This window comes from Meriones unguiculatus, chromosome 2, assembly GCF_030254825.1.
Source record: "Meriones unguiculatus strain TT.TT164.6M chromosome 2, Bangor_MerUng_6.1, whole genome shotgun sequence".
Lineage (NCBI taxonomy): Eukaryota > Metazoa > Chordata > Mammalia > Rodentia > Muridae > Meriones > Meriones unguiculatus.
The window spans coordinates 25,356,966-25,370,355 of NC_083350.1; the positions used below are offsets into that span (position 1 = coordinate 25,356,966).

Genomic DNA, 13,390 nt, shown 5'->3' on the forward strand with positions numbered 1-13,390 from the left:
ACATCTGTCTGGAGCAACCCTTTGAAGGCACTGGCACAACAACAGATTTGGGCCAGCAGGACTGCAGCCTGTAGGCCATTCTAATAAGTTTCTCTTTAATATATATTTTAACATCTTCCTTCCTTCCTTCCTTTCTTCCTTCCTTCCTTCCTTCCTTCCTTCCTTCCTTCCTTCCTTCCTTCTTACCTTTCTCTCACTCTCTTTCTTCTTTCACTCTGTTCCTTTAAAGAACCCTCACTAATACAAACATCCTTTAAAATTCCTTATTAAATCTCCAAAACGTCTTTGGAAAAAAGAAAATCTCTATTTCTATTTTGCCACAAGTTTCTGAGATCTTTTCTTCCCCTAACCCTTTCCTCTTTTTTCTTGTTATGGTTTTATAGTTGAAAATGGATTTATTACATTTAAAATCAGACATATGGAAGCACATGCATGAATTTCAGAATTTTGTATAGACAAGTCATGGGTAAAAAAGTGACACTAGTTAGTACTCTAGAAATTCTAAATACTGAGATATACATAAATTCACGGAGCAACTAACCAATGGTTTGGGTGAAACCAATCAGCAATCTACTGGTTTGTGATGTTTCAATATTTAGGCAAACATTTAGGTTGTGGGAAATGGTCAATACAAAAGATTATAAGAAATTATAAATTATTTTATAGGAAATTATAAAATATTTTGGACAGAATTAGTCTCTTCAAAGAATGTAGCCAACCTCAAATGCCAGAATATTAAGAAATACCAAGCAAAAGTTCTACAAGTTATACAAGGGATATATATATATATCTTGTATATATCCCTTACACACGCACATATATATATATTATTTTTTTTTGGTGTTTTGAGAGAGGTTTTCTGTGCACAGCCAAGGCTATATACAAATGACTATATAGTGAAGATGGCCTTGAACTTAAGAACTTCTTGTCTCAGCCAGCCCACTATAAATACTTTCGTTAAATAATTTAATTTTATTATATATTTATTTATCACAATTTATTCACTTTGTATCCCTACTGCAGCCTCCTCCCTCATCTTCTCCCAGTCCCACCTACCCTCCCTCTTCTCTCCTTATGCCCTTTCCCTAGTCCCCTGATAGGGGAGGTCCTCCTCCCCTTCTATCTGACTCTAGTTTATCAGGTCTCATGTAGGCTGGTTGCATCACCTTACTCTCTGGTCAGGCAAGGCTGCACCCCCCAGGTGGAGGTGATCAGAGAACCTGCCACTGGAGTTCATGTCAGAGATAGCCCCTGTACCCCTTTCTAGGGAGCCCACTTAGAAAATGAGCAGTCAATGGGCTTCCTTTGGACAGGGGGTCTAGGTCCTCTCCATGCATGGTCCTTAGTTGGAGTATAGGTCTCTGCAGGAACCCCTGGGCCCAGGTATTTTGGCTCTGTTGTTCTCCTTGTAGAGCTCCTGTCCTCTCCAGGTCTTTCTATCTCCCTCTTCTTCCATAAGGATTCCAGCACTCTGCCCAAAGTTTGGCGATGAGTCTCAGTATATACATAAACAATTTAAAAAAATAATCATCATCATTTATAGACACTAAATTTACCAATGATCTCCTCTAAAATCTGTGAGTGTAAGAATTTTTACCATTCAGGAAAAATAATAAAATATAACTCACTTTTAAGAGAAAAGTTTTTTACATTAAAAAAACATATATATATACACATATATATATATCTCTGCGTGTTTGTGTGTGTGTGTGTGCACACGCACATACATGAATGTGCCCTTAGAAACCAGAAGATAGGCACATGGGTATCCTGGAGCTGGAGTTACAAGTGGTTGTAAGGTGCCTGACACAGGTCTCAAGAGCTGAACTCCATTCCTCTTGGAAGTGAAGAAGTGACCTTACTGCTGAACCATCTTACCAGCTTGTGTTCATGTACTTTTAAACACTGTACTCAATATATTGAAATAACATCGTGTTTAAATTCAGAAATACTCAAGATGATAACTTTTGAAAAAGTTTAAATGTATACTATTAACAAAAAATATGGAAAGGCTAAAACATTTTTTACCTTGGTGAGGAGATTAAGAGTAAACTGGTTTGCAAACCAATTGATCAGTTCATGTAAAACTCCTAACCTCTGATATCCAAACTACAAAATTTCAAGTAAGGAAGCATGTATCTAAATTCTGGGCCATCTGGAGTGGCACAGACAGGAGATACCAGGTTTTCTCGGGGACTTAAGAATGGAAAGCAGGGCCCTTTAGGAACACAGGAAAGGTAAGTGGGCTGTAACTGAGAAGCGGGGAGTGTGGAGTACACTGTAGAGAGGTAACACAGTTCTCCACACAATATCTAGGAGGAGAGCAGAAGAGGCATGATTTTTAGTTAACAAGAAGTTTAAATCAGGCACAGTTCTCGCTACTTTCTGCCTGAGCCACTATGGAGAAGTCTTAAATCTATTTTGAAGATCTAAGGAGGGAAACAGAAAAGAAAAAAAGAGCATTTCTTTTTCTTAAATGATACAATTTATGGTGCATATTCATCATTCAGCCCTCTTTTACTGAGAGCACAGAATGGCCAAAGCATTAGCTCCAGAAACAATAAACAATGTTGAAATAAGAAATACTATTTGTTGAAGGTATGATTTCACGAGGCTAACAAAGCCTGCCTGCATGCCCAAGCTTTATGAAATATAGACAGAAAACTAAGTTACAAGATTTATTATAACAAAGTTAATTAACATAAAATAAACTTAGAAAGAAAGTGCCATTAATTGTTTTAGTGGCGGTGGTATGAGCTCTCTCTAATGTCAGTGTCAGTAGGAATCAAGAGATGATCAGCAAGAAGTCTTTGTTGAGTTAGAAATCTTGGAGAAAAGGTATCAAGGACAGATAATCTGCAGACCAGGCTTTTAACAAAATAAATGTGGTTCTTCAGTTGTACACAAAAGTATGAAACAAAGGTCCCATGAAGTTCTCAACTGATGACTAACAGAGCACCATACATCTTCTTCCTCTGCATGAAGGTCAAATCGCACAGTGTTTTATTCCACAGGAGCATCTTTTGGCGGCTGGGGAGATGGTTCAGTAGTTAAGAGCACTTGTTGCTCCATCAGAGGAACTGAGTTTGGTTTCAGGCATCTACATCAGGACCTCCAAACTGCTCCTGAGGATCTAACACCCTTTCAGGCTTCCCCAGAATTCCTCACACACCTGTATATAAACACTTGCCCACACACGCATACACACATGAATTAAAAATAAATATAGGGCTAGAGAGATGGCTCAGTGTGAAGAATGCTTGCTGTTCTACCAGAGAAACTAAGTTTGGTCCCAGTATTAACACCAAGTGACTCAAAACCATATGCAATTTCAGCTCCAGCCCCATCTGATGCCTCTGGCCTCCACAGGCACTCGCTCCCCTGTAGACACAGGTGCACATCCTCTGCCCAGAACACACACACATACTTGAAATAAAAATCGACATCTTAAAATAAATCTTTCTAAAGGAGAACATCTCCTGATTTGATCAGTAGGATTCTACATTGCCCTTAATGATGTCACAATTCAGCAGGAGCTGGTATGGAAGGAACCCTTTAGTCCCAGCACTCCAAGGGAGTAAGCAGGCAGATCTTTTTAAGTTCCGGGCCAACCAGGGTTACATATCTCCAAAAATAAAATTAACAATAATAAAAAAATACCCCAACTCATCAGAAATGCTTTTTTGACATGGTAAGAATACTCTGGTCTCACCTGAAGAAGTTTCAACACCAAAAGGCCTCATTACAAAACACCTGAGACCCATTTTTCCCACACACAGCACTCACAGAATTACAGGCAACTGTACGAGCAAGACCTGTGAGAGTAATTGCAATAGTTGAATCATTTTAAAACCATTACTGGAAATTTATTTTTAAATTAAAAAGGTCATTCAATGTTTTTTCCATTCTATGTTCCATCCTATCTCCAACTTTTCAAGTCCTATTCAATGCATACTATGCAGTGACATAGTGTTTTAGAAATTTTTAATTGAAACTAGCCTTTGTAAGTGAGGATGCCTGGGAAAAAAAGTTATGTCTGAAAATACTGACTGACTAATTAGAACTTCCCTGGCATCTAGAGGTTAGAATGTTGCAGATCAAGAGGCTAATTATCTTATTCTGGACTAGTTTTAGCTCCCTAAATAGCCATTCCTTGCCAGTGTCAGAACTAACACATGTGACTAAGAGATTAAAAAAAAACCTTTGGAATCTATAAGTCAGCAGACCTCTAGCTTCCATCAACTCAAATGCTAAGAATTTCATCAGCTAGCTTCTGAAGACTGTAACTGCATTGCTGATGTGGCTACCAATGTATTTTTAAATTGCCTTAATTTATGACTTTCTTCTTTCTGATACTAACAGAACATGAGACCCAAGGTAACCTCACTCCACATTCTCTGGGCCACGTTCTTTGGCTCCAGAAAATCTGTCTCTTAACTATTCCCTTTGAAGTGAGTGCTGCGGTGTGTGTGCATGCGCGAGTGGGTAGGAGAGCTTTCATAAACTGAGGAGAAGAGTCTTGATCAAAAATTCAAGAACACAAATCTCAGGGATGTGTTCTTGTAGAGAAGCGCTGAAAGCACGAAGCTTTAACTTTAAAATGAAATTTGAGCAATATAACTAAAGAGCAATAGGCCCAAAAGGTGGTACTGTTTCCTAACTTCATTTAGTAAACAGATAAGCTAAAACTTCAGGATATACATATAGTCGATGCTCTGACATTCTGTTGACAAAGAATATGTCTTAAAAATCAAGTGGATCAGCATCAGAAATCTGAGCACTTACAAGTATGTCTGGCCAGTGAGTAGTTGGAGCCTCCACTTGTCAATCCAAATCCTTCAGGGATTTGACTCGAGCTTCGAGGTCTAGTCAACAGTTTTGGTGGTTCAATTTCAGCTCCAAATTCTGCTCCTATCACTCCCAGGAGAACAATGGCCGTGGCCTGCTTCCTTCTTTCTTCATAGGACGTGGACATTTTTTTCATTTGTGGTACACTTGATAAGCAACCTGAAAACCAAAAATGGGTGTCCAAATTAAAAGAATATCAATACAAAAAGTATGTGCACTTGGAAGAACCTTCTAGATGAAGTACTTCAGAAAGAATAGTTATTTTCAGCAGACAGCACTGGGACACCAGGGTGGGGCGAGAGTATGCCACTGAATCAAAGAGACCGAAACACCTTGTTAATAGCTCTCAAGTTCAGCACAGAAAGCCCCAAATCTTCACTGGTTTATTCCTTAAAATATACTAATTTCCTATAAAATGTTAGCTATACCCCCCTTTTAATGCCATGTGTAATCTTATGTTTTCATTTCAGATCATGCTGGCTATTTTTATCATGAGGCTCCCCCGAAGTTACAAAAACTTAGTAACTTCTAAGACCATGAAAAACCACATCTCATTTCTTATATCTCATATAAAACTGTAGTCTTGGATGTTTAAAAATATTTCATACTAAAAAAAAAATTCTAATCTGTACTATAACATACATTTTCTCACTTTACAGAAAATTTTGAAGACAAAAGAAATATTTATTAAAAATATTAACGAGTACTAACATAGGAAGAAAGACTATAAACGTTTTGGGACACTAAGGAGAAAAAACATCAATAGTCACTTCCTCTGTGTTTAAAAGGACCTTGATTTTAGACAAAGTCATATTTAACAGTTTGATAACACAGATCTTTGTGCATTCATTGAAAACTAACCTTATTTACGTACTTAACAGACACAGGGAGTAGAGCACAGGGCAACTACATAGAGAATCATCTTCTATAGCACTGTATGTTTCACTCTTTACACAGGGTTCTGGAAATAGGAAGCAACCCGCTCCCCTCCCCCACGTCTCAGCAGGAGCATGCTCCACAACAATAGTTCAAAGGAAAGCTCTATTCTGCAGTTGCACTGATTGTTCTGTCAGCTGACCTCTGCAGAAGGGAATTGCTAACTGCTGCCTTGCTCCTTAGCTGACAAATGAATGATCGCAGCTCCATCTATTTTCACTATGGCTGCCTCTAGCCCAGGTGCTCAGACAGAGAGCCCGGTGTGACATCTTAGATCAAGATGAATTGGCACAAACTCCTGATCCAAGATTGTTTTATACCATTTAATTTAGTTTCTTCCCCTGCTTGGATGAGCACAGCTCTGGTTATGGATTTCTATTCTAATGTACTGAAGCAGGCCCTGAAAGAAGCCGATGAAGCAGCTGCTAGAGCAAGGGACTGCAGGGATACTGATCAATAGGCAAGGCATTGACCCCAGCAGCTCAGCCTCTGCAACGCCAGCCTGGAGGGGGAGGGGCACAGCAGTACACATGGTCAGCTTCCAGTAGGAAATTAAACAAGAGGCACTTGGAGAGTTCCTCTCTCACCCTGCCCCACCACCCACCTTCTCTATGTTCCTTCCGTTAATTACCTCAATCTTGTCTTAACTCCCACTCTGAGGGAAAAAATTAAGACTTTACACTAGTTTAATTTGGTAACTTCTATCAGCCATTTATACATTTTATCCCTAAACTAATAGTAAGTATTGTAACAGGTGCCCTCTGCTAAGTGCCAAAATATGAAATCCTAATTACATCACTTGGTGTAATTTAAAGTTTGGCATGTGCCTGCATTCATAGTAACACTGCCGAGTTATTAATACTATTGGTGCTGAAATTCAGTATTTAATTTTTATAATCAGTCATATGGAAAGAGATTGCTCTTTGTGAACAAGGAAATAGGAAAGGAAGAGCTACTAACAGACATTAACTGAACAGTGATGGCACAAGGTGCCAGATGCAGCCCAGGTACTGGGCTAACAATAACAGTAAGCAGTCATTCACTTTCTCAGATTTGGAAGTGTCTTTTCTTTATTGGTCTGGCCTGGATTTAAAAAGCAATAATGTGTTAATTAGCTGCAATGGTTCCTATAAATGAAACTGCCAAGCAAAAGGGAGAGTTGGAGTTGTTAAAAATAAAATAATTCTTTAAAAGTAAACCTTCCTACAGTTTCATGAAAATCTGTATTTTTTTTTTCTTTTCACAAGACATGGCTCCATTTAATCATGCTAAAGGGTGACATAGAGATCCATTTTCTTGACAGGACGGTTGATCACCCTATCACAGTAAGAAAATTAATACCTTCAACTAGCCTGTGCAGAAAAATAGAAGGACCTGGATGGTGAGGGACATAAATGTCTTATACTGAAGTTGTAAACAGAAAACAAATTCTGTGTGAACATGATGTTGCCTGACGTTTGGGCTACTTTTAACACAACATGAGGTTTTGACTTTATTAAAACAAACATTTAATTTGTAGGGTTTCTCAAAAGTGCATAGCTGTCTTTAAATTTAGCATAATTGACTCCAGATTTACAGGAACAGGAATAAACACTTTGCTTACAGCTTAACTGGAGCACAGGTAAAATATTTGAGAAGTTTAAGCTATTAAAAGGGCTGTGCGATATTGATTGCTTCATTTAAAAAGCAGTCAGAGAGTGCAACCGAGAGGTCAAGATAAATTTAACAATTTGAAGCACTTTACTAAATAACTCTAAAGATCATGTTAATTGGCTTTGTGCAGTTCTAGGGTAAAATTAATTTTATCCTAGCTTACAATAAAAGGATTAAAAGACATATTAAGTTCTTCAGCTTTAACTGGAATAGGAATCAATGGATTTGAATTAAAGCTAAAGGCAGTTTTATGAGAGATGGACTACCAGTAGATACTTTATATTAGCAATTAGCCATATATTGATAGAAGGTTGTTATTGTATTAGGTATTAAAACCGCAGATAAGTAGATACTACCAATTTACTACCCTGATAAAATACTTTAAGAACTCTGTGGTTTGATATGGGGAAACTGTTTTTTAAAAATTGATTCTTTGTTTAGGACTGAATAACACACTTTTATCTGAGGAAATTTTAGTTAAAATTAATGAACACTGTAGTTGAATTCAATTGGTATTCCCTTTGAATTGTAACAATCTGTAAAACATGTCTCACTTCACAAACGTACAACTAGGATTTTTAAAGCTAATATATTAACAATTTTTGTCTGAAACTTCTGGTACACAATAGAGTCCAAGTATCACTCATAAGAATATGAATATTTTATGAATCTGATAGGAATTGAAATGTACTCAAAAATTCATTTTTGAAATTCAGAAGTATCTATTTCTTTTTGGTAGATAGAGATATATATTAAATGTTTTTCTTTAGGCTTAAATAGAAAAAATGTGATACCTAACAAGGTAAAAATAATTTGCACTTAATAAGACATATTATATATAGTTTATTTTTTAAAAGGTGTTTTATAAAAAGAAAAGAAAACATGAATTACATGATCCATCCATGGCAGATGATGAAATTATTTTAATTAATTTGGATTAAGCTAGGAAATAGTTTGATTCTGGTTTCTACAAGCTTGTTTTACTTGCAATGAAATTTTTTGTTTTGTTTTTTGTTTGTTTGTTGTTGTTTTTTGTTTTTTTGTTTTGTTTTTTGTTTTTTTGCTAACACTGGTCTTTCACAGCTAAAGATGAATAATATATTTTTACAATGCCTCTGTGGCATTAACGCAGCCTGGCCTGGCACAGTGCTCAAGGCTCTATGGATTCCCCAGAGCCACAACAGATTTCTATTTTCTCACTAGGAAAATATTCTTCTAAATTTTTCAAATTATCTACTTCTAGCTTTTCAAGCCTGAAGACATTTAAAATGTCATGTGATGATATTAGCGAATAAAGACCATAACAAGGATATAAAATGGCATATCAGGTGAAGTTGAACTGAAAATGATGCATGACAGTGAAATCTGCTATCTAGAAGCTTTCAAATCAGATTTCAAGAAGTTGGTCAAATGGTTTCTTAGATATAGTTTAACCAAAATCACCTTCCTCTTGAATGACTCATATCTTAACCGATGGACCTGGTGCTTAATGGAATATTTACTATTCATTTTTAAGCTAAATGCTGTTTCATCATCATATGTTGCTAATTAAGTTAACTCTCTATTTGTAGCTACTCAACAAATGTGATTATATCCCCAGACATAGAGGTTTCCAAGACATTATACCTGAGTGATATTTTTTGAGATTTTTAAAATGTATTGACCACATTTTAGAATTACATTTCAAAACACTGAAACTGAGAAATCTTCACCATCTAAATGTTTTTACGTAAGATTAACTAAATATTTCTGTATGCATTTGCTATTCTTCGGGTTCTTTATGACAGACAAAATACAATGCCATAAAAAATGCGAAACTTCAAAGACATAAAATCGAAATCTTCCAAATACACCTTCAAAAAGCTTTTTTAATAATAGATTTAAAAATCTTTAAAAGAAGAAAATTATTTTAATATTAACTCAGTTTTAAAACAATCTAGTTTTAAAGAAATTTAAAATGACATTCTGCTGATTAGATTTCAGCTATCTAGTTTACCGCTTCTTTCTTGACTATTTCAGAGTTGAATGTAGAGAATGAAGAAGGCACAGATCTGTGGCAATCAGTGTAATTTAGTAATGTGGTTCCTTGTCTGAACCACACGATTCAGTGGGAGTGTTACAAGTTACCTGCATTTGTTGGAATAACTTAGAGTGCTCCAGCTTACACTAAACATCACAAGTAAACTACAGCAGGTAATATATATAATTGTGAGTGAATTAAACTACACACTTCAGAAGTGTTGTGCATCTTCTCAGCCTCTTAAGAAAAGGAAGAGCAGCTAATTTAAAAGGACTGTCACGGAGCACCTGCATGCATTTTCGATTTCACACTATTTTTAAGGAGGTACACGCACAGTAAGGAGCCTAGCAGTTTCTCCCATTGTGTTAAAAACACAGTTGCTTAGCTTTGTGCTCCGTCTGCCAGCATGTTCCTCACATACTGGTGGGGTGGAGGGAATGTGCCCCCTCCCCATACACACCTAGTGCGGCTTCTGCTTTTGTTGCAGGTGCTGCACCACTCCCCACTCAAAACAGCAGAGTAAACAAACGTGCTATTAATTTGTATGCATGCATGATGGCCCCCTGCTGGAACACACTGGTTCCTGCAAATGCCAGGGTCTCAGGCCACTCACTGATTAAGCTATTTTGAAGTAATGTCTCTGCAAAAATGAGTATTATGTGTGTGCTTTTAAAAATGCATGAAGGCAGTTCCTGCCAAATCAGATCAAAGCAAAATATCTGACCATGTTAAAATTACTTTGTAAAACAATTAGTGTTATCGGTGTCCAGTGCTAATTATTTTGATAATTAAAACCTTAAAGCATTCTGCCTGCTGTGATGGTGCATGCCAGTAGGCTAGCCTGAAGAGCGCTTACCTACTGACAGCAATGTGCATGCTTTTAGTAATTCATGTAAGTATTTCTTTTTCTCTACACAGTACTAGCACAGTGGTTTCTATGACCTGTATTATTCTACTTTCCCTTTATTAAAAAAAGCAAATCGGTTTTCTTGTCTTTACTTTTATGGCAAACAGTCTCACTGTGTGAAAAAACAAACTCCACAGGGATTTAAAAACATCTTAAGTAATTATGATATCTAGATAATTAATTAAAAACATGTAGGCTATTTTCCCATAGAAAGTTCAATTTCTGATTCCACTTACTTTTCAAAGTTAAATTTAAATATATAACCAAGTTTTTCTGAAAGCTGTACACACTGTAACAAATTTTCTTGAAAAAAGAAAACTTGCAGAAACATGCTTATGTAAGTTGTACAGATTTGAAAGCAGCAAATCATTTGCATAGATTATCTTTTCTTGTACTTGTTGCTCTAAAGAACCCAACTCCTATGATGATACTTCCTTAACATATATTGGCATAGAAAATTGTGTTTCTGTAACAGACTGAAGAGACTTTAAAACACAAATTTCCTGAATGGTCAGAAGGTGTCCACAGGGATTTTATACCTATTCATTACAGCTCAGTAAAATAAACTGTTACACCTGGATCATTTTTATTCATAAAATGACAAACCACTTATTGGATTCACATAAAAATTACATCAGTGGCATGAAGCTGAGACCAAAAAAGACAACTGCTTTACACCACAGAGGAGGGTTAACAAGGACACCTGTTTATAGATGGAGCTTTACACCACAGAGGAGGGTTAACAAGGACATCTGTTTATAGATGGAGCATCTGTAGTCTTCTTTTCAATTACTACACTTCTATTCCCAACAATGAAATAGTGACACGTGACTTCAAGTTCCTACTTGTTAAAGCTCTTGTGGAGAAAGCTATAGCTTCCAAGGGATTTCTTGCTGGCTCCACTTTTGAAAACTCATCACACACTGCCTTCCCTTCTGCTGCCTTGTAAGAAGTAGGGATGGAAACAGAAGTGAGAATACGGTGCCTTGGGCAAACTTGTGATGGCTCAGCTAAGCCTAGGGCCAACTTTCTAGTGAAGAGTCCATCCAGTGCACAAACAGCAAAGGCAAACAGGATTTCTTGGGATGCTGAGCATTCTGGGAATTATTAAAATGAGATAAACTTTAGCATCCACTATAATTTTTTAAAACTGAATAAGAAATGTAAAAATTTTAAAAGTTAGGTTAAATATAGAAAAAAACTTTAAAAATGCAAACTCAAAAGCAACTTAAGAATTTTTTAAAGAACCATGTTAATAAATAAACAGGAATATAAATATTTGAGTTTACAGAAAAAGACAAGCCAAAGTAAACAGTCTATGCTCAAAGTCTAAAGAGCCACTCACAAAGTACTGACTATCTGTTCATCATTTTCATAGAATTATTATTCTGTCTCAAGCCAAAAGAATACACATGTTGGTAAATGGCCAATTTTTATTTTAACCACAGACTTCTAAGGAGCTTCAGACAGTATGAAAAAGTGGAAAGTTTGAATCTAATAGACAAGTACATAAAATTTTCATTTTTATTCTTTTCATGTGTGTAGGATTTTGCCATTTTTAACTGCATGCAGAAGAATTGTGTGCTTTTAAGATTATTACATGTGGCTTTAATTTAAATTAACTTATTAAATTGTTTTACACATCCTCATTTTAATGCATTGCTAATTAGATTGTCAAATTAATTTCAGTTGTTAATTTGGCACTTTTTCTTCCTGTACTTTCTGTCCATAAATATTTCCTTTACCACAAACCTATACTATTAACTGAAAGCATGTCCAGATGTTAAAACTGATTCTTTTCTATGCAGCTGTTGAACATGATTTCTTATTAGTTCAATTTTAGTTGCCATCTTGCACATGTCAGAATATAGCAGCCTCTGGGCCTTGAAACTTTTCCCGGCCCACATGAGTTCATCTTACCATGATACTGAGAGACACAGGAATAGCTTATTCCTTGAAATACTATGACTATAGATTGGGAAATCTGTCATTTATAAAATGAGTACTAACAGAAAAGTTTAATGCTTCAACCAGTATATGTGAATAGTGAAATACTCAGGTTGACAGAGGTGATGCTAGTTTAAAAGCAATCTATTTCTATTATAGACTAAAACAACAATTTACTCAAAATTCTTCTTGACTAGTTCAAATCATTAGGCAACTTAGGAGTTAAAAAGAGAGAGCTCCCTGACCAACTCTTATCTTGATTCTATTTATATTATAAAACATATTCCCATATACAAAAATCATAAAATATGTATTATTAATATTTGTAAACACACATACCAAAGATGGCTAAATTATCATTTTACTGAACTAGGAAATTGTGTGAAGAGAAAAAAAAAAGACTATCAAGTCACAAGAAGATAAAACGTACTGAGAATTCTTATCACCACCCCATAAGTCCATCAGTGTTAGTGTCATAAGTTCCCATACAAAGACTCAACACAGAAGATACAACCCACAGCAAGAAGGAAATGTGTAATAAAAACATCTCTTAGATATTACTTGCTTTTCCATTAGCAAGAGAAAAGGCCGTTTTTCTAATACTTTACCCAATGTTTTTGATTTCTGCAAAAAAAATAATAAAAAATTCTTATGAAAGGAAAGTCCATCAAAATACATTGAAGAAATAAATTCCTCATTTAAAAACCACCATCAAAAAATTTCAAGTCTATTTTTAATTATTTTTAATAATGGAGGTAAACAAATTCCACCTGTGTATTTAAGGTGAATCAAACATCCAGTAGCTTTGTATTTGTTGTGATGCTTTAATCATAAGTGCGTTACACTTACTTTCCAAACTTAATACAAAGCCAAATAATATTAAAGTTTGTAAAGGAAAAGAAAGCAAGTCCAGGCCTGGATGAGAACATCTCATGGGTACAAGATATAGCGGGGGTAGACATGTAGAGAAAATGGAGGTTCAGCAGCTGCTGTATATGTATTTTTAAGACACAGAACATTAGGAGGTTCAGTGTCTTAGTGACCGGGTGAAGGGGCCAAAGAGTGGGCATAATTTAGAC

General features: G+C 36.0%; 1 protein-coding gene across 4 annotated transcripts in view; it reads right to left on the bottom strand.

Annotated features, from left to right (window-relative positions):
- Positions 1-13,390, bottom strand: part of Wdr7 (WD repeat domain 7) — a 315,838-nt gene that overhangs the window by 131,026 nt on the left and 171,422 nt on the right. For all 4 annotated transcript variants that reach the window (XM_060377177.1, XM_060377176.1, XM_060377178.1 and 1 more), the window contains one exon: positions 4,786-5,007. In XM_060377177.1, coding sequence (XP_060233160.1) covers positions 4,786-5,007 — 222 coding nt within the window. The remainder of the gene's footprint in view (positions 1-4,785; positions 5,008-13,390) is intronic.